The sequence below is a fragment of the Corvus brachyrhynchos genome, unplaced genomic scaffold (genome assembly GCF_000691975.1).
Source record: "Corvus brachyrhynchos isolate BGI_N302 unplaced genomic scaffold, ASM69197v1 scaffold106, whole genome shotgun sequence".
NCBI classification, from domain to species: domain Eukaryota; kingdom Metazoa; phylum Chordata; class Aves; order Passeriformes; family Corvidae; genus Corvus; species Corvus brachyrhynchos.
Window position 1 is genome coordinate 5,655,896 of NW_008238834.1, and position 22,650 is coordinate 5,678,545.

The 22,650-nt window shown below is 36.0% G+C and overlaps 1 protein-coding gene across 1 annotated transcript in view; it reads right to left on the reverse strand.

Moving 5' to 3' along the window:
- Positions 1-22,650, reverse strand: part of LAMA1 (laminin subunit alpha 1) — an 86,118-nt gene that overhangs the window by 17,793 nt on the left and 45,675 nt on the right. The window contains 21 exon segments of the mRNA XM_008636838.2: positions 1-106; positions 1,947-2,101; positions 2,396-2,578; positions 3,998-4,114; positions 5,311-5,404; positions 6,596-6,734; positions 7,894-8,057; positions 8,144-8,260; positions 8,493-8,703; positions 11,114-11,276; positions 11,444-11,555; positions 12,486-12,584; positions 15,491-15,633; positions 16,587-16,780; positions 17,027-17,113; positions 17,993-18,114; positions 19,844-19,981; positions 20,127-20,247; positions 21,262-21,389; positions 21,517-21,702; positions 22,297-22,476. The exon segment at positions 1-106 is cut by the window's left edge and continues 11 nt beyond it. Of these exon segments, the coding sequence (XP_008635060.1) occupies positions 1-106; positions 1,947-2,101; positions 2,396-2,578; positions 3,998-4,114; positions 5,311-5,404; positions 6,596-6,734; positions 7,894-8,057; positions 8,144-8,260; positions 8,493-8,703; positions 11,114-11,276; positions 11,444-11,555; positions 12,486-12,584; positions 15,491-15,633; positions 16,587-16,780; positions 17,027-17,113; positions 17,993-18,114; positions 19,844-19,981; positions 20,127-20,247; positions 21,262-21,389; positions 21,517-21,702; positions 22,297-22,476 (2,959 nt within the window).

Consider the following 22,650-nt stretch of genomic DNA (forward strand, 5'->3'; position numbering starts at 1 on the left):
GTTCAGCAGTTTTCACATTGAGTGTTAAGGTGTTGTAATTTGTAGATGAAATCTGGGGTTGGTAGGCACGAATGCAATCTCTGTCTGCTGATACTGCAACTTTAATCTGGGGGGAAAAGAAGCAAATGGAATCCAAACAAGTCTCAGTGTACACAGCACACATTTCTGAGTACGTAGTTAGCTTCTGACCAACAAACACAAGCCTTTTGCTGAGATACTTTCATGCAATCTAAGTATTGCCACCTGGGTTAGATTTTTGCAATCTTGTAGGTATCACTTGATAAAGAGATTCACAATAGAAAAGAATGAAATCTGTCTTAATACACTCACTTAATTAGGAGGTTTGAATTAGTAATTAAACTATTCAAATACATCAGACAATAACAATAAATCTTGGGTCAGAAGGCCATATATCAGTAAAAAGCCACGTTATAATATCAGAAAATAGAGATACAGAAATTCAAAATGTTTTAAAAATAAAGGAAATCATTTCTAGTCTCTGCTGAGAGAATTTTTTTTTTAAATTGAGAAGGAAGACTGTCTGCAATAATTCTGATTATTTCAAAATTGTAGCAGTTTACACAACATTAAAAAATTAATTTGTGAATATACTGCAAGTTCAACTTCTTAAAAATTAAATAAATCATATTCCCTAACTCCATTGACCACTTTTTAGTATACTGATAAAATATTGATCCAAGCTAAATGCAACCAAGCATCCAGCAGCTTGGTGGTATAATGACAGAAAATCCCTTTTAGCAAGAGAAAAGCCTTAATTCCATTAACTTCATGGGATATACCTGTAACTACTAAGTGCATATAGCACATGTGTGTGTATGCATGCATCTGGACACAGATACATCAAGTTTCTCTTGTACAGTAAAAAATTACAAAAAAACCCCAACAAACAAACAAAAAACCAACCAAACAAAAAAACCCCAAGGAAAAATACAAACAAACAAAAACCCCAAACCAAAACAAACAAACAAAGTGCCTAACCCCCACACACCCCCCAAAAAGAACAAACTCCTACAAATTGGAAAAAGGGATTTTGCTAGTACTTCTTTTCGCCTTGCCAGGAACCTCTGTGGCTTATGACACCTCAGAAAATACCATTCCCTTTTTTTATGCAGTGGATTCATTAAGTTTCAGTGGACTGTGACAGAGGAGCAATAACCATATAATTAAGAAGATTTGCAGAAAGAACTGAGTGCCTTCTGTTTTGTTAAACAAAACCTCCCTAAACCTTACAATAACATACCCACACTTAAGTCAACAGCATACCAAAAACTACTCATTGCAAAGCCATTTTCATGTTTCTCTCACAGTCTAATGACATCCATAGTACAGTTGGTTCACTTTTGCTGTCTTTAAGGGAGAAGCAGAGATTTGAAAACAAGTACACTGTCTTAAAGCACTCTGGATGATCAGCTGCTTCTTGCAAAGAACATATGAACATGACAGGCCATAAATGCAAATTTATTGATAGAATCAACACTCTTGATAAAAAATTGTAGTGGTACTTGATGTTATATGCGGGCACCCCACATCAATCTCTAAATAACCTCAAAAATTAACATCTTGTACTAAAGAGAACAGCAGTGCCATCCCCCAGCTTGTCTCTTTCTCATCAAAATCTCTCATGACTGCTTTCTGACATACTGTGTTTCATCATTTTTATAGGAAACAGGAGGAAATAGCAGATAAATTATTAGGTAGCTGTTCTGACAAACTCACAAATGCAGTAAGAAACTTGATGCTAAAACCTTAAAATGTACCAACAGCCCTGCCAGTATGCTTTTTAGCATCAGTCAGTGCTCTTTGGACTTCACTGAGACTCCACAACAACAGCCAGGTACTTTGAAAGTAAATTTTAGGCTCCTTATCTCAAAGAACCTCCCTGCTAAAAGTGAAAAGTCATTTAAGTCTGGGATGATGGAACTTACAGATGCTGCCTGCTTCCGGGCCTGGCTGATAAGTTCTTTAATTTCAGACAGGTTTCTGTTCAGGTTCTCCTCTAGCATTTTCAAAGGTTTGAGTCTATCCAATAAAAGACTTGCTTGTGCTTCAACTTCTTTAACTTGTTTTTCAGCTGTGAATGCTGTGAAAACATAAAAGAGATGTTGACGCAGGGTGAAAGCAAAATGTACTGTTCATGGCTAAAATACCTAGTCAAGGTAGCCAGTTTCCGACCATTTTGGTTTCAGCAATTTTAAACATCAGTAAGGGATATATATCCCATGTGAATCCTCTATAGGTCTCTTTAAAAAAGCAAGCATATTTTTACTGAATTAGGAAGAAACTCTCAGCCCATCAGACTCATATTTAATGCCTGTTAAAATTGAGTATTGGTACTGCTTCTGCAAGGAGTGACATTTCTACAGAGCAAACTTACCAGCTTTTGATGAATCAGTTATGAGTTCACTTGTTTTCCTCAAAGTGTCATTAACTTGGGACAATGTAGAGGATGTATTCATTAGCTTTTGACTGAAATCCCCAAACTGACTTAAATCCACCACAGAACTGATGTTTGCAGACACAGCCAGCTCTTTCACTTCAAGCATGTATTTCCTGGTATCTGAAACACAGTTCCCAGGTCAAAAAAATATTCAAAACTTGCATGCATACTTGTGACTAGCAAATGCCTGGGTTCCTAACAGCAGCTACAAACATAGTCAAAATACTAGAAATGCTGTCAGTTACATTCCTCTCAGTAAGAATTGTATTTTTGTTTGTTTGGGGAACTTGATTCTGCCTATCTCAACAGGAGGTTTGTATGAATACATCAGGCTCACAGTGTTTAAGTCCCCTAAATGAGTGTTGGCACCCAGAGACACTCATCTGAGACTGAAGTTTTGAATCCTATACAAAGCTGGTGAGAAAGAAGGTCTATTACACCCTCTGTTTTGGGCTACAAGCACCAGTTTACTGAGTGCACCACTCCAAATCTCAGCCTGCCCCTTACACCTTCTGCCCACACTGGTGGGAAGATGCTGTGGCTGGCAAAAAAGGCCTCAGTTAGACCTTCAAGGATCCTTCTTCACCGCCCTCTACACAGAGAGCAATGCCACCATGGATCTCTGACCAGAGGGGAAAAAAAAGAGACAACTTCAAGAAATGTAACAACAAAGCTGAAATCAAACAATGTTTGATTCAAAAATGTGAGCTGAGGAGTACACTCCTGTGATTTTAATGACTTAATTGTCAATGTGTAGCTTTACGTTAGATAGCATCCTGCAATTCATATCCAGTGTAATTTCATCACTACTATTACCCTTCAGCATGAATTAAGTCTCTGAATTGCAAAATGGTTATTTTAAGGTTTGAACTTAGCATTCTAATCCAGATTCACAGTAGACTCAAACAACCCTAACAATAGATCTTAAACAGTGTTTTTCTAACTTAAAACACATTATTAAGATTGGCAAAGTATTTCAGACCCTCTTATTCACAAATTCAAAGCAATTTTCTCTACTAGTTTCCATGAACTCTAGGTCTTGCCTTTATTCAAAATAATGACTGAAAAAAGGAATTTTTTCATCTTGGAAAAGCACAGAAAAGAACTGATTTTAATCAGTTAAGTGAAGTCAGCATTTACAACAAGAAAACATTTACATGCAGACTGTAAAATCCACAGATTAGTATAAACAATTTTGAAACAAGCCAGAAAAGAAAGTGAAATCTCACAGTTCCATACATAAGTTTCTCCGCATGTGGGATTAAATATTCTATAACTTCACTCTCCTTTCATATCAGTGTAATTCTATTTCTACCAGAGCCCCTCCTGATTTACAGCAATGTGAAATGTGAATCAGACTACAGACCCAATTATGTTTAATGGATTTACTAAAAAGAATGTAAAATATTTAGGAGGCTAAATGAAGTCTCCAGTATAGTTTATTGCTAGGTTTCTGCAATCAGATAATGAACAGGGTTTCATTACAATTGTACTAGAGAGTTCTGTAATAAGGAGAATGCCAATATAAATTTCACTTACTGTTAGGCAATACTCTGAGTGTCAACAGAGAACCATTTAGTTGGTTGCCAATTTTATTAGTACTTTCCTGAATCTTTTCTACCTTTTTGTTCAACCCATTCAATCCAAATAGAAGTCCTGTTGAAAGAAATAACATATGCATAAACAAATACCATACAACCCACACAAAACCAAAATATAGGGATAAGAATCATTCATTTATCTCATCAATGGAACTTTTTTTTCCAACAGAAAGAGCATTTTACAAACAGGAATGCAAAATGAATGCAGTATTAATAAATAAGCTCCTGTGGGCACCATTCTGCTCAAAGCTACCCTTTTTGGCCAATTCCATGAGACTGAGCTACAAACATTGTGAGGAAAAGGCTGTAAGATAAAATTATTCCATGATTTTGAACCCTAATAATTTTTACTGTGTTCTTCACATTTTATACTATGTAACAGGAGCCAAAGAAGTGGGTTTTTTCTACTTATTTGTGATCTGTTTGCAGAATCCTCTCATTAGAAATTAAAATATGTAGAATAGAAGGAACAAAAAAGGTATGTAATTCTGTCCATCTAAATTACATAAAATTTATACATATTTGTAAGCCATTGGTATTGCAAGACAAGACCATTTTACAGATATAGTTTATCTCTGTGAAACATTCCCTTTCTGTCCAACTTTGTCAAAAAATTTCACTAAGGGCCTGCTTCTGCTCCTACATAAAGCCTTCGCTCAAAATGCTTTTGAGTTTTCATTGTGTAGATTTCAATGCCTTCCTGGTATCTTTGGAGTAATAAAAAAATCAAAAGTATTTTTGAATTTATGGAGACAAAGAAATTCAGCTTGTTTTTGTATTTCAGCTGTCCAGCAGGAACACGTAAAAAGGATTAGGATTTAAACATGTCATCTTACATACCTGTGTCATCCATGATTCATTAAATAAAAACAAATTAATGGAATTTTCAAGAATTTGGCTTTTTCTTTCTCTACTGAACAATCTCTACTGATTTAATTCATAAAGTTTGGAAAAAACAGCCATTGAAAGTATTGCTTATAGGTAAATGTGGTAGAGTGAAGGGCAAATTTTTAAATGTTTACAGAGAAAAATTATATTCTTACCCAAAAAAATGAGAATACTTTGCAAACATTAATCTTAATTGCATGAAAATATGCACAGTCACATATATATTTACCTTAACTTATGCTCATTAAAAAAAAAAAAACCTACACAAAAAAGACAAATAAAAAAAAGATAAAAAAACTCCAGCACAAAACAGAAAATAGAAAAAAGAAATAGAGGCAGAAGCCTGAATTCTGTAGAACTGACCATCACTTTTTTTCTTCAGATTTTTGGCTTCATTCTGAAATTTGGAGCTAAGCAGTAGAGCTTCTTTTCCCAGAAGACTGAAAGACTCCTCTGGCTAAAAGACACAGACATCAAGTTGCCACATATGAAAAACAGAAATTCAACTGAAAACGTTTAAGTATCTGCAGACACCTACTTAAAGTTATTGACCATTCTAGTTATTTATGAGCTATTCTATTCATTACCCTACTAAGTATCAATTAAAAATAATACAAGTTGCTATCATTTATCCAAGAATGTGACATTGAATCTCTTTGTGATTTAATAAAAAAAAGAGATGGCTATGAAACAAAACCTGCAAAATTCTAGTTTCAATACTGGTAGTGATTCAGTGTTGTCTTTTGGGAATTCTACTTCCAGGCCCAATTCAAAATTTCCAGCGCTGAGCAATTTAAGGTGAGATATTTCAAAATCACAGTCTTAGAAGCATTCTTTTACATTTCTCCAACTGAAAAGATCTCGAAAAACACCTTGAGGGATTCATGCTGTAGAAAGCTTTAGTAAGACAGAGTGCAATATAATAACATACAAGCTCACAAAAGAATGTCAGCTGTTTTGATCGCTGTCATGTAAATGCATTATCACACATTTGCTTCTGCAGGTAAAATGTGCATGATGAAGAAATGTGAGGGGGGAAATAAAATAATAGGAAACTGTTAAGATCAGACTGGGAACTGGTCGGGTCTTTTTAATCTACTGTTTCAGTAGCAATCTGATAATCTTGGAAGGCAACGGGATGGTAGATGAGACATAGACATATATTTGGTTATGAAATGTCCTCTACTAAGCAAAGTAGCTGTGGTTGGGAATATCTAGATAGAAATGGAAGAGGGATAGGTCAAATAAGGAGATCGTTGAATAATTCCAGAGGTGGAAGGGAGCATTAGAGGCCTGGGAATTTAAGTTCTACAAGAATACATGTCAGATGACTGATATAAACCCTCACAGAATCAAGTCCAGTCCAGCTAAATGTGCATTAGACATTAAAAAGCAAACAAAACAAAGGGAAAATGGTACTGTGGTAGAGAGAAAAGGAAGGCAAACAGAACTTGAAATGTGTTATCGCTACTGTCTTGGAGTATGGATTCAGGATACAGTACATACTACTTGGTAGGACAGGCTGCCATCAAGGACATGCCTCCATCAAGAGGACTCACGTTTTCAGCAAGTGCAGAAACAATTAGAACAAATATTCTAAAATGAGAAAGGTGAAGACATAAATTAAAACACTAGCATTGATACTTACAAAATCCAAGGGGCCATTCACAACTCTAGATGCATCATCTGCCAAACTCTCTGTTCTTTCAATCACACTTTTAACACTGGAGTGAGTGTAGATAGCAGCAGTTGTGTTCAGAGTCACATTTCTTACTCTAGAGAGGCCACTAAATAGACAATTAACAAGCAAATCTGTTTTCAATCAAGCACTGAGTTCCATGTCTTCAATTACAACATGCACATCTTTCCAGAATACATGATGCACTCTGAAAAAAAACAAGCACACCTTGCCCAATGTTGCATAAGGGGCTTTAAATTCATTCTTTTGAACTGAAAAAAATCAGTTAAAAGGTTTTCTTCTTGCAGAGTTTTTTCTATTTTGTTAGCTGTTGTTCTGTTTTGTTCCTTTCCATCTCTTTTTTTTTTCTTCTATTTTGTTCCCTTTTATTTATGTTAATTTTTTCAATTTATAAAGACCCTTAGAACAAACAAATTATATTGCCTAAACAGAACAGGAACAAGCCCCTATCTGAAGCTCAAAAACTAAGTACAGATACAGAAACTAGGTAGAGATTATAAGTATCTGAAATTTAATCCATAGTAAATTTTGCTTTACTGAATTTATCTGGCTGTGGTGAAGTCAAGAATTGCTTAATGTTACTCTGAGCAAAATTTTCTGGTTTTAAACTTAAAATAGATGTCAATGTTCCAATCTGATATGGTTTAACTTTAACACATATCTGCAGACTTTAAAAGACAAAACAAGATGCATCCTAGAAGGATTCCTCGGATAGAAGATTAATTTCCATTGAATTAACAGGAATGACTTAGCAACTTTCAAATTCTAAGAGTGCATCTGAGTGGGTTTGAAGTTGCAACCCACTCATTTCTGCAGAACACTTTGAAAGTAACAATAATAGAGGCATAATAAGAATAGCTTCTTGATCACATTCCAAGATATATTGCCAAGAATTTTTCATATGTAGACCAGATGCTTTTCAAGCTATGCCATGATATACTCATTGGGCATTTAATAATTCACAATTCACTGTGTAAGTCAGCCACATGAAATGCAAGACTAACCAACCCTCCTCCACATCATTTCATAAAGTTACACGGCATTAAAAGTAAAAAGCACTTCAAACTAAATGGGGAATAAAAATTGATCATGAAATCCTTAGGGTTGGAAGGAACCTTTAAAGATCATCTACTAAAACTTCCCTGCCATGGACAGGGAATTCAGCTAGTGAATCAAGCCTCTCCCTATTTATATTAAATCTGACACTAATGTAAATCTCATGATTTCATTATTCTTGAGTTTATCACCTCTCTAGTGTATCTGCAAGTCGTTGGAACTGGGTGGCATGTTCCTCAGCTCTGTACACCAGGTCAAGCACTCCTCTCACAGACATCTGCATCACCAGCTCATCCACGTGATGCCTCAGTTTGGTGCTCCACAGGACTAACCCATCCTGGTGAACTTCCACGTTCTGCAAAACAAAATGTTTCCCTTTTTTTTTCACTAGCAAAATACACTTGAGAGTCTCAAAGAGGATGTTAAAACCTGAGGACTTACAGATGTAGAGTTCTTTACATCTTGGGCAAGAGCAGCAGCAGCATTAACTAGGACCTTCCCTTCTTTAATGAGAATGCTCGAGATTTCTTCACCTTCCTTTATATTTAGTTTTTTGTCCTGTAGCATAAATCAAGTGTTTTATAGTAGTCTGAAAAGTCAGCTATACTGATGAGTTCACATAACACATAGTATTATGGTTTTCAAACAGGGGTCTGGTTTCCTTTAAATTTTTCAGGTATCATATTTAAACATTAAAATGGTTAAATATGTTTAAAAAATTTAAAAATCAACTTTTAAAAACAATCATATATTCGATATTTCTTATGCAACACTGACTGTCCACTCTTACATTCAGCTCTGCCAGGTTGCTGGAGATAAGAGGAAACAAGTGATGGGTCTCATTGATGTTAGCGAGAGCCTCGTTCACCAGGTCCTGAGCATCCTGCAGTCTGCTGTTGTGCTTTGATAAGAACTGGCTTGCATCCATTTTTAGTTCAGCAAGTTCCTGCTGGGGTTTGAAATATTCTTTCTGAACCTGGGTCAATAACTTTTCTGCAGCTCTGAAAAAGAAGAGGAATCAGAAATTAAAGAAACAGTGAAGGAGCCGCTTAGGCATGGATTTCTTAAGGAGAAAATGGGGTCATGTGAAATTAATTTATATGCATCTTTTTACAAAAGTCTGCCATTTTTTTCTAAAGTAGCATACATACACATGGTAGTTTAGTTATTCATTTTACCACACAAAATGATGACTGCCTGGGGAGACAACAGTAATGCAGTTTATAAAATTTGTATTTAATGACTAGAGGGGGAAGGGGTTAGTACGAATCATATTTGTTTGGACTTAATTTGGGACATCCCCCCAAATCAAAATCTCTGAGAAACTTTCCTCTGGGATTACTCTATATCCTAATTGTAGTGATTCATATTTTGAATGTAGGATCAAAACATCATTTATGAGGATTGGCACTGGAAAGAAGCAAGTAAACAGAACTGAAAGACATATACCCAAGAGTCCAGAAAAGTTTAAATATCAAATAAAAATAAATAGCCTCATTAAAATGAGCACTGAAATTAACAATTTCAGCATTACAATCTGAAATAATTTAATCTCTGCACTTATATTTTTAATCAGCAACAGAGATTATCTGGCAAATAGTAAATCCTCCCAAATCTGTCAGTTGTTAATTGCTTCAGCTGTTCTATTTGGGAATATTTGCATCTCCATTTGAACACTTCCCAGAATTGAAGGAATAGAACTGAAAATTATCCTGAAAGTCTATTCCTTTGTTTCTCTTCATTTCAGTACATACGCTGAAAATTGCAACTCCTGTAATGGTATTTTTATATAAATGTTTGTCCTTGTTAATCTGACTGCATATCACATAGATCTTTAGCCAAAGTGAAAGAGACCTAGTTTATTTCACAGATATACACAGCAAAACACATTCCATCTTTCTTACTGAACAGCAGATGCACATTTGCATATATTTCCTAACACTAATAATTCAGAGTCCTTACAGTCAGAAGCCATAGCCTTAAAACACTACAAGATCTAAAGTATTTTACAAGTCAATAATGGCTTCTGCTTCAGCATAGAGTAAAAAGATTATATTCCTAATTGTCTGGGGACTTTGCCTTTCACGGCAAATGTGTGGAGACCTCAGTTACAAATGTTGCCTAAAATACATTATCACAAACTCAGTCCACTGTGAGTCATGTAGCAACACCTACTGCCCAAAATACAGACTAGCAAGCTGCTTATTTAAATAATTTTTGAATTTACAGTTGCATTGCATAAGAAATTCTACAGAGCAAACAACCTTATAGAACATATTAACTCTCTTCCTTGATTAACTCTCTGTCAAAAGACCCTTATCAGAGAGTTTTCAGAAATTTCAACAGAGACTATAATTGAAAAAGTTAATTTTCAAACACCTTCTATAACAGCTCAAAAACTGTTGATGTTGAAGTCAGAACACTCTTACTATGGAACAAAACATTTTGAGACATATTTGTAAGTGGAAAAAAATCTATTTGAAGTTCCTAATAGGAAGAAGAATGAATGGTACATTTCTGGTCCACTTTCATGTCTATATAGCTTCTATGCAGTTCTACATTCAGCAGAAGAGTCTGCTGAACAAAATGAGACATACTACCAACACAAACACTCTATCCTGCTTAATCCAAAGCTTTTAATAAAAAAAAAAAAAAATCAAATTTTCAGAAATATTCTACTCTGGTCTAAATCCTCGTCCCTTGAAGCCAATATTAACATTCTTACAGTTTTTGGAGTGCTATGGCATTAGTCAGTATTTCTGAAACTGGAACAAAACATTAGCTGACTTTTGGAACAGCAATTTTTTTGTCTTGCCAAGTCTGGCAATAAGCACTAATAATAACTATAAAAGCCATTTCAAAACAGCCTTTAACTGGGGACAAATCAAGACAACAGAATACAACCATAAACAATGGCTCAGAATGCTTTAAAAAATGCTTTGGTTTCATTTGCAAATTTTTGTTATACATATTCCAGTGACAATCAATTGTCATGTCCTTCAGCAGGCCTGAGATGTCCTGTGCTTGCAATCAACTGAGACAGTTTTATGCTATCTCCCAGCCAAAATCAACACAGAGACGTGTGTTAGGGTCAGATCTGAAAGAATCTGAAATCAGTGAGTCTTTTCACTTATTGCAAGGGAATTTTGTATCACATCTAAGTTAACAGGCTTTACTATTGCTTTTAACGGACTTCTAAAAGACTTTATTCTTGATTTGTATCACCTGGGATGACCAAGTATCATCAAATCAAGTAACTCCAAAACAAAGCTCATATAGGTCCACCTGGGCTAACTATCTGTCACACTGCCACTCATTATGGCAAAATGTTTCTCCAGATATCTCGTCAAAAAAGCAGTGTTGCAATGCAGAGACATAAGTGAAATAGAGTTTTCGGTAGAACAGGCTTACTTTAGGACTGTGGTAGCATTATGGTGCTGTTGAACAAAATCCTTCTTGCGCAATGAATCCAAAAGGGCAGAAATATCATCCTGTAGGTGCTGAGATGTAGCATTTGACAGCGGCAGATCCAGCCCCAGTGTTTCATTCAGTGACACAGCAACTTCAGCAAGTACTGAGTAGGAGTAAATAATTTAGTCATACCATTTAAAAAAAAGAAAGCATATTTTAATCCCCTGTGCAAACTGCAGAATTTTCCATGTAAACACGACTTAAGAGTTGCAAAGGACATACCCTTACTAAATTTTGTGAAGAAATGGAAATATCTTAAAAACAGGATACCTTTGATGGTTGTATGTACTGTGTCAATAAAGGCAGTCAGTTCTTGACTTTTATTCCTGGTTTTCTGAGTCATTGTGTCAAGTTGCTGAGCTTTTTTCAAAAATCTAGTTGTCTAGAATAAAATCAGAGAGAATATCCGACAGTTCTCCTAAAACACTGATTAATTCCTGACACTTGTCTATGGTTTTTATGCTTATTTTCTTAATATTGAGAATATTTTAGTGTAAGGAAACAATGTTTTTTGATAAGGTAGATCTAACTGATTCACAAATCTCTGATGCTTCCATGCTTGCAGATGCCTTAACTGTGATTTAAGTTCCAGGCTCTCAGATCAGCGTTATCAATTATTTCCATAATCAGTGAGCTTATAATTATCAAAGCCATTTCTTTAACTAAGTTAATATTATTTAATTTTTTAGGTACAACTAATGTTTGTTAGGAAAATCACCGTTCTGGATACATCAGTATTAGCAATAACAACACTCAGTGGAAGCACCTGGTTAGATTCTGCATACGTGGTCAGAATATTGTAAGAACATATGGTCAGCAAATGGGATCCAATGGCTGAAGTACTGTTTTCTATTTCCTACCTACAATTATTCTTCTGTTAAAGCTGGATAAAGAATAAAAATGTTGTCTACTTTTCCTGTGAGATTTCAACAGATTTAATTCTCCTGAGATCATTTTAAACACAATACTACAGGTACGACATAATTTTTAATAAGCTCCACATGTTAAAACCAAGGAGAAGAAAGTAAGTCACTCTCTCCAGTTTTAGGATATTAAATGTTCACAGTACAAAATAACTTTAACAGATACCATGTAAATCTTCTGTACAATATCATAAACTACTGCAGTTTGCAGAAGTCCACAGAGCAATTAACTCCCCTTTTCAGGAAGCTTACAGAATTGACTGCATTCTTTTATTGAACTCTACAGATTTTAAATAATTTCTGAATAACTCTCTGGCATTAAGCTACTATGCTATGAAATCTCAAATGATTTCTCCAGATAATCTAAGAATAAAGAAGCCAGCACCTACCTCTTCATGCAAGTAATCAATTCCTCCTGATAAATTCAGAAGACCTTCTTGTGCTGTATCTAATGAGTAAATTGGATCTTCTCTAGGAACTACAGACCTCTATAAGAAAGGAGAAGTAACAGCTCACTGTAATTTGAAGACTTCTTTGTGGCTCCAGGAAAGTATTGGGAAGAAAATAACTATGCACACTGTTTAGACTATTTATATGCTGTTGAAAGGACTGATTTTCAAAGCACACAAGATGATATAAAGTAATTACACACATACAATTCATTAACACACTGTACCATTTCTTTAAATAAGCAAGAATCCAGCCATGTTGTATTTTTAATTGCGTAAAAAGGAAGGAAACAGCATTTCTGCATTCCTGAGTCTCAACTTCACCACAGTCTGAGTGCTCAAGTAAACTACTTTGAGAAGTTCCAAGGCCCTTCAAATTAAATGTTTCATCCAATCCCATAGCTGCTCCATTTCAGCAGCTGGTTCTGTCAGAACAGCTGCACTAGGGTGTATCCATGAGGATGACCCTGGAGATAAGTAGTCCTGTGAGTCCCTTTGTCAATGAGAAAGAATAATATGCTGCATTTGCCTTCAAGGTCACCTCAAATCTGCTCTATAAGGCAACTAGTAGGTCATTGTGCCCAAGTCTATAATATTTGATACAGTCAAGGCCTGCAACAGAATACCACTTCTCTAAAGATGCAAAGAAACCTAGGGCATATCTCTTACAGAGAGAGAAAGTCTAGGAAAGGTTATTTTTAGATTTCAGATGTTTCAGAGCCAATCATTGTGAATACCATGGTAAATACAGTGTGTGTATGTGTATATATATACGCATACATACACGCATATAAGTAAAGTCCAAGATTTTAAAAACTAATACATAAGAGTATCCAACAGCCTTGTGAAATGGAAATTTCACAGTCTTTTCCTCAGCATGAAAAACAAGTGAAAGAGAGCTAAAGCTCTTGAGCCTCCTGGAATAAAGCCCAGCAAGTTTCTTTAAAAGCCTAGTTCAAAAAAGCAGAACTGGACAGCAACCAAGTTTAGGTATGTCAGGAGGAGTAAAGCAGAAGGCTTTAACTAGAAAAACAGAACAACTGAAGTCTTCCAGTGGCCTGGAGGTGCAGAAGCAATAAGGAGTGGACAACCTGATTTGATAATCTTTCATTACCAAAGGACCCACAGAAAGGTACAGAAAAGAGGAACTACTTGGATTCCCAAGCTACCAGCATGAGGCAGATGCAACCCAGTGCAAGGGACAGCCCTTCAGGGAAGATTCACAATTCACAGAAATAACCTTGGGGATTTTCTGGCCTCCAGCCACAGTTACTTTGGTACAAGGCAAAAGGCAAGGTAACCTTGAAGCATCCAGAAAAAGGGGAATACCTGCTTCCAAACAGATAAAAATTATAAGACTATCAACTTACCCCCTAGATTCAGTTGTTTAAAAATACTGGCATAAACAAAATTACATGAGTCACAAAAAGTTTTATACCACTTTAAGCATCCCACTTCCAAGAAAGGGCCAGCTGGCTTTGATTTAATTTTAATATTGAAAAAATGTATGTACTAAAACTTAAAAAGTAAGAAGTAAGTAAAAGCTTACTTAAGTAGTTAAGGTAAACTTACTATAAACTTACTATAGTTAAGAAAGTTAAATTTATGCAACAAGTAAGTAGAAACTTAAACTACCTTTATTTTTACGTAAGATTTGACTTTTCTTTGCAATTAAAGTGCTAAATAAAAACTACAGATGAACAATATTTCCAAGTAAAAGTTGATGATGCTTCTATACAAACACAAAATAATTATAGAAAGCAATTAAATTGTATCCTTGAAGTATTACAATAATTCAGTACACGTATGCCTTAGGACATGAAGGAAGGGAAGCACAACTAAAGCTTTCAAACTGAAAGGTTAGTAACTAAAAGTAGAGAATAAGAGTATCTCTGCTGAAGCATAAACATGTAACTTAAACAAGTTTGCCATCAAATATTGTACTTATTAACATTTTGAAGTTCACTGATTGGAATTCATTCTGCCTTATATCTTAAATAGAAGAAATTGTAATTCAAAATTTTAGTTTGCTGAATTTGGCAGCACAAAAAGGCTCACATTACTTTGATTTTCTTGTGATATGGTGAAATACAAAGAAGATAGCATTGTTTCTGACTCAGAGCTTGCCTGCTTGACTATTGCTGAGAAGACTCTTATCAATAAATGTTTCTATTTTTAGTAGTCATGAAGCAGGGAGGATCCTGTTTATCTCTGGTTTTGTGCAGAGGCCACATGAACTTACTCCTCAGCAACAATAAATGACCTTCTAGAATCACAAAAAGTGGTATTTCATGCTTTGTTTATGGGGGGGAGGAGCTGAAGGGAAGTTGGCCCCAAGCAGCCTGAAAGTGTCCAAGACAGAAACATTCCACCTGACTTTAGTGTCCTGAGATGGAGGATAGAGTAAGGCACTTGGGACTGCCACACAGCCAAAAAGAAAGCAAATTGCTGCATCCCAAGCACCCTGGCTAATGGAGAAGCAGCCTACCACTCCAGAGAAGGACTCCAGGGACTCTGGGGAAACAGCCTCTAGATCTATGCCTTGGCAGCTCTTTAGCAAAGGGACCAAAAAGGGAGAAGACCTGGCCTGCTGTTTCTATTTCCCTACTGAAAATTAATCCCCTTGCTGGCCAGCCTTAAGAATGCACATAATCCAGGTGAAGTACATATATACAGCACATGCAAAAATCCTATTGCTGATTGAAAAATATTTTAATCTACTTATTTAAATGCCAGTGCAACAAATGAAAATAAACTAATACAGGCAGCTAAATCACTTAAGGTACACTTCCATAGCAAACATAACGGTCTTAATCTGGTATCACACATAATCAAGCCACGAACTTCAGGAGGCCTTCTGTCAAATTACCAGCACCTGTGAGCAGCTGCAAGTTTTGCTTTAAAGGTGTGACTGAGTATTTCTACTATTTATGTGTTCATTTTACCTTCAGATGTTGTGTCACATTCTCCAACTCCAACAATATCCCATAGGGCACACGGTCAATACCAGTGAGGTTCACTGAAAGTATGGCCTCGTTGAGATTATCCAAACTGTTTAACAGAACTCCTGTGCAGTTGTCATCACAAGCTAGATAAACAATTTTAAGGAAGCAATATTAGTATTAAAATGAAGACAAAAAAACCTGCAATTTCAATATTGACAGTATGTGCCCTCATCATTTAAGTTAAGAGTGATAAAGTGTAGTAACTCTAAATACACAGATTTGTAGTCTTGCCTTTCCCTTCCTGCCCAAGAGTCAATTTATTCCAAACACATTCTCCTTAGGTTAGCACACACTAGAGTCTTATTGGTCCTGCTAACTACTGAGCTGCCTGCTCTATTACAAGATTTTTGAGCCTATTTAGCTATTTTGCAATAAATTCATGTTGAAGCCACTCAGTCAAACAGGTTTGGCGGACAGGAAATTCAAGCCTACAGTCCTGTAATTCTATTTACTTTCCAGATTGTTTTTTTATTACTTATACAAAATAAAACCTGAATTCTAAATCCTGAGTCATTATAGAAGCAGATTATTGTACTAGATGTGTCTTTCTGCTACCTACACTCTCATAAAGAATTACAAGACTAATTATTGGGGGAATATGACTTATTATTGGTGTAGAATGCCTATAAACCTGGGATAATTCCAAAAGTATTATCACGGCAACCTCACATCCAAAGCGTCAATGACATAGGAATTCAAAATATTCAAATGAATAAAGGTATTATACAGTCAGAAAAAGCCTTAAAATTACTTTTCCTAAACTTGTTTGTAACACTAAATAAGCAATTTAAGGATTAACTGCCTGTCTGATTTTATGATCTCTTGCACAGCTTGCTCTGTGTTCACAGAATGGCTGAGGTTGGACGGGACCTCCAGAGAATACCTCCTCCAAACCTCTCCATCTACAGAAATGAGTTGTTAACATTTCTTTCCTTCACAGAAACAACAGGGCCTGACATCATAAACCCATCCACATAAATATCACTTGAGTGGACCACAGCCCATTGGGAAAGTAAACAAATTAAAAACCACCTACACACACACTCGTCCTCCAGCAGAAGGTGCCTCGGCTCACACTCCTCACAGAGCTGTCCCGTCACCCCCGGCTTACAGAGGCACTGCCCAGTGCCACCATCGCAATTCCCGTGAACAGAACCGCCCGGATTGCACTGGCACGGACGGCAGCTGCCACCGGGGAGCTGAGGGTCACCGTAATAGCCAGGGGAGCACCTACACGGAGAGGAATGGCACGCCGAACATCAGGGGATATTCATCATGACATCAGATGTCACATTTACTGATAGGTTGGGTTTTTTATTAATAGTTCAACAGTAACTAGCAAATCACTCTAAGTCCTTGAGCATTCATTTATACATTTATTTATGAGCACTGAATAATCTGAGTACACATACGGCTCATATTAACCAAACTGTCCTTGGGAGCTGGGAATAAACGGGGACACCACGCGTAACTCACCTTTCACAGTACTGTCCTTCATATCCTGGGAGACAAGCATCACAGTGGTAATCCTGAACACCTTTCAGGACACAAGTGGGACTAAAACTGGAGGAAGGATAAACAAATAGCTGCTATCATATAAATAAAAGACCATACAAAGACAGACAACACCTTCAGCCACAGGTTAAACACTGTAAGCAACAGAATCTTCTGTTTAATCTGATGCATTGCTCTGGTATTTGTACTTTAAATTAGTTGTGTTAAGTTTGCTTTTCCAATGTGGCTCCATTACTGCATAACATGCTGGAGCACATTATGGCCTTCCTTTTAGAAGGTAAGACAATGTAAAATGGATGCTGTATGATATGGCTATAGTACGTATTTAACTGAGACTTGCATGAATTTCTAGACTCTCATTCTGACTCAATTATACAAAAGCAAACAACAAATATGCTTTTTAAGCTTCTGAAAAAAAACCCAGCTTGCACGGCATTTTGTTTTTCAAAATACAAAGTTAAATGTATAAATTTCAGACAAAAGAGTCCTTGTTCTTCCCCTTGGACTGATCTTATGGAAAGTTCCTGCATTGAGTGGGTATGGCCTGAATTTTTGTAAATACAAAAGTACTGTTCTCTGAATGAAGAAGGGACCCACATTTCAAACTAAACAATATCACAGCAACTTAGTTAACTATCTATAAAACAGTCAATGTGCCTGTTCTAGTCTTAGAGAAAAAACTGTCTCATCTATCACCTGATCCTTTTAAAATTTCACAGTTACCAGTACCTGTGAACATCTCAGAATGCAAGTTCCATTTACTAAATAAAAATAGGCAGCATTCAAATGTCTAAAAATAAGTAACATGTAACAATAACCAACTCCTACTGTCATAGTAGGAGGAGCAGAAGGAGTAGGAGGTTAGACATACAACACAAGAAACAAGGGATGGTAAAATGCACACTGGGTTTAGTAAATTCTGATTACCTAACAGGGTTGGCTCTGGGACAGGCACAAAGAGAGCAGTCATTGGCAGATCCAATTACTTTTCCATAGTAGCCTGGGGCACAAGCACTGCAGTAATCACCAACTGTGTTATCTCTGCAGTTCTGAGACACAAAAAAGTCATTCAGACAGTTTAAAACAACAACAAACAACAGGAGTAACTTTATCTACCCCCCAATCAATACCTGTGTACAGTTTCCAACAATCATCTCTACATGTCACTACCCATTGGTCAGCATTCTCTGAGTGAAAAAAACCTTTTATGCAAAAACAAACAGAATAGCAGCGTATTTTCTCTTACATGAATGCCCCTTCAGGCAGGCTGACCTAATTTCTTCTCTAAATTCCCATTAAAATTTATGTATTTCTGCTGCTATTAATCCAATTCAGGCCATGACATCACAATACAAAACAAAAAATCCTAAAAAAAACAAAACAATCAACCAAAAATTCCAAGCAAAAACCAACCACCCAAACAAAATCTGATGGAAAAATTAAACAGAATACCTGGGGTTTTCTGTTTCAGTTCCAGCATTTCAGCAAACATTGAGGACTATCCACAGTTAGAATTCCAGATACTACATTTAATTTGTCAAGAGTACTGATCAATAACCAGTGCTATTAATATTAAAAGACTAAATTGATATTATAAACACAATTTAACTGACTAGTCCCCCAAGTTAACAAAAATAACCTTCTGCTTCCCCCCCCCCTTTTTTCTTTTTACCTTTCTTTTTTCTTTTTCTTTATTTCATATACTTGCTAGTCTGTATTTTAGGTTAGTTGATGAGAGTAAACAGTAGCAACGCAACCTCCTATTGTATGGGAGCAGAAGTCAGAGGTGAAAACCAACTCATCCCTCAGCTGGAAATGTTTATGTAGTAATCTCAAGACACAGATGACTTGCTAATCCTTAACAAGAAACTAAGAGGAAGAATGACGAATATTCACCTGTGTGAAAGACCTATGCATTTTGGCCTTGCAAAAGTGAGAACTTTAATTCTTACTCATGAGATACATATTTCTGGACAAACCTGAAAGCAAAAGAATGGCTTACAAAAGCCTGAAGGACTAAGGAAACTCACTTAAAAACTGACTTCAAGAATTAAGAAGTTGATTTTAAACTAACCAATTCACTAATGGAAAAACAAAGCAACTGAAAGAAAATTAGGAAAAAGTATTGAGCAATATCAGGGAACAGACTTAATGTGCCTTATTTGGTTAGCTGAGAATTTGCTGTCCACAGGCTGTCAGACCACAAGAGAGAGGAAATGTGTTAGTCATATGTGACCCCTCTTTGCAACCTTTGGAATATAATGAGAAAAGTGAGCAAACCAACTTAGCTGAGGCATACCCCAGTAATACTTTAGTCCCTGGGCGTTAAAAAGCCTCATTTAAAGCTGCCCAGAGGATTCTCTTCCTGAGAGAGAAAGATTTTGATTTGAAATGCCCTTGATTTAAGTCCATGGCTTAGTGCTTTCTTTAATTCTATTTTGCGTGCATAAGCAGACCAGCAGTCCAGAAGCCCAAAAAGTCTCACAGAAAAACAGACAAACTCAACTGATACACAAGTAATATTAAAAGTAAAATTAAAACTAAAATAATAAATGATTTTGAGTATGTTAGTGCCCCAAAACCTTGCTAATTTTACTGAATGGACCATAAGGGAAACTATTCAGATTTTCCATCTTTCAGAGTTGTGGGGGGAAAAAAACCCCCACATTTTATCCAAGCGATACAGGGAGTAATACTTCTCTCAATAACTCCTTTGATAGGTTACTGCCTCTGTATGTTCAGGTGAAATCAATAGAAGAATGCATAAGATGTACATACCAAGCACTTTCCAGTGTCAGGATCACAGGTTTCACTGTGGTTGTTGCACTGACATGGCACACAAGGTGCTATCACAGTGTGAGGCTCTCTTACACTGAGTTCTGTATGCTTTCTCCTGTAGTACCCTGGAGCACAGCTCTAGTTGTAAGGGGAGCAAAATTAAATTTAAAAAAATTATCACAGCTATCAACAGCTACAAACAATTTTAAAAGCTATTTAAGTAATTTTCTATTTTTTTACTTTCACACTATTAGACATGCAAAAAGGTTCAAGTGTTCTGTACCTGACAGGACAATCCAGTGTAACCAGCAGGACATCTACATTGCTCTACAAGATGAGCTATAGGCCTGCCTAGATGCATTTCTTCAAACTTGACTGCAATTTCCATTGAGATATTTGCAATTCTACAAAATATATGCAGAAGAGAGTGTGAATATCTAAAGATGCACTAACGCCAAAAAAAGATCCAAAAACATTTTCATGCTTCAAAGTCAGGGCTAAAATATATAATCTTCTTTAATTCCCCAAGCAAGTATCTCAAACACTGAAGAATTTTTACTTATTTATGGGATTTAAGAACCTACAACCAAAGAGATCAGAAACTATTAAAAGGTTGATCCCTCTTGGTCTGGAAAACTTGCCCAACCCACCATGCAAGAATATGTAATTCTTCCTGAGAAACATTAGACAACATTTGTCTCGTGCCACAATTTTGGACAGAGCTAACAAGAAGATAGTTGAGGGCATGTGGATCAAAAATAATACAAAATCTGGAGGTGGAATCAGAATTCTTTGGAACTGTGAAGATGTACAGATGCTGGGTTTTCACTGGATGCATCTTTACTTGTCTTGTTCATTTCCAGACTGACAGATGCAACTACCATATCCCATCCCCTCCCTCTCATTAGTAACTTAGTTCTGCTCAAAATGGCAATAAAGTCTACTATTCTGAAGTGGGACTATCTTAGTACCACTGCCCAGAGTGTTTCAAGCTACAGGAGACACCTAGATTGATATAAACCAAAGAACTCAGGGGACCATGTGCTTCAATTGAAAAAAGAAACAAAAAATTCAGTTTCCATAAAAATAAGACAGGAAAGAAATAATTTAGAAAATATGAAATATTTAACTATATCATCAGTCCTGCAGAACACTGCATCAGCCTGTGCTACTTCGTGTGTTTTGCTATCAAAATAAGCAACAGAGTCATTTAGTGTTTCACAGAAAGAATTAGAGGGATTCTGCTGCAATTAAAAGTCATAAATGTTTTCTTGTCAAAGGAAGAGCAAAAGTCATAAATAGGAAATTCTAAATTTCTCTGAGGTAAGTCTTTACTGAATAGCTCAGATGGGATTATTTGTAGGTTAAATTACAGTAAATGCAATGCCATAAATAAATGCAATCAGAGGTTGCTTTACCTGCTTTGCTGTAATCCCTGGCCATAAGCTGCCTTGATAAGGATATATTCAACGTTGCTTAGCACAGACATGAAGTCAGAATGTAAGACAGGCTCATCAGACACAGAGTTAAAATACTTCCAAGAATCCTAGGGAAACATAACACATTTATTATTGTTATTATTTATTTATTTATTATTAATGTTTATTATTAAAACCATGAACATTCAAGTTTACTTCAGGGTAATGCTGTGTTCCTCCAGTGTTTTGGCTTACCTCCTTCATTTCCACTTCCTTGTCAGTTCTTACTCCATTTTCTGGAGAAGGGATGTCTACATAGATGACCAACTTGCTGGTGTGACCTCCTTTCATTAGAATCTGTGGCTCAAAATTTGAGGTTCCAAAGCCATCCAAAGCATAAAAAGCAACAGTATATCTCAGCTTCCCTCCATAGGCCATGAGCTGTTTGGATTAAAATTGACTACTATTATTTATTCTAAGGTTCAAGCTACTAGTTGAAAATATTTTAACATCATCTGTAGACAGGAAAACTGCCAGTTCTTTGAATGATTTGCAATAAAACATGAAAATTGACTTAAACTCAGTGGCTTTTGCACCAAGATTAAATACATATTTCTAAAAAGCAGTTTTAGTTTCTTTACCTAGACCCTTTCAAGGTGTGCACTCAATTTTCATTCAATTCCTAAACAACAGAGATTCCATGATCTATATATCAATGTTAAGGATTCTTTCAGGTTCTGAAATGAAACCAAATATATCACTGTTCCTCCCCACAGAACCTGTGAAGTAATTAAATATGGGTGTTACCAGTTAACAGGATCAAGAAAAATCTTCTTAGGAAAGGGTAATGTAAATATATTGTTTGTGTCTGCTATAAATAAGTTCTATCACTGAATAGTTATAATATTATGACCTACAAGAACAGAATTAATGCAGAAAAATGTTATGAATATAAAGTAACTATTCTACAGTAAAGGAGTGTCTATTAGACAACAAAGTTATATACAAAGCATTCCAATTATTTAACGGTTATACCTGGTCTCCCTGAAACTGCTCTGGCAACTTCCAGTAGAATGTTTCCGTATTTAAGTATTTTCTGACTATGGCAGCATCCAATAAAACATCAGGAAATTGTGAAAATACTCCTTCCACTGTTCCAGTCAGGTTACTTTGAGCTACTACATGCAGAACGGCCTGATCTGGAGTTAATGTTATCTGCAACACAAAGAGCAAAAGATTCATACAACAAAGTATCCTGTTTACAGTTTCAGTTGCTCTGAAACAGTCAATAGTCCATCTTAGAATAATAAATGCCCAACTCAAAAAACCAGAAAACACATTTGATACTTACTTTTTTAAGAAGTGAAGAGTGAAACACAACATTTCAGA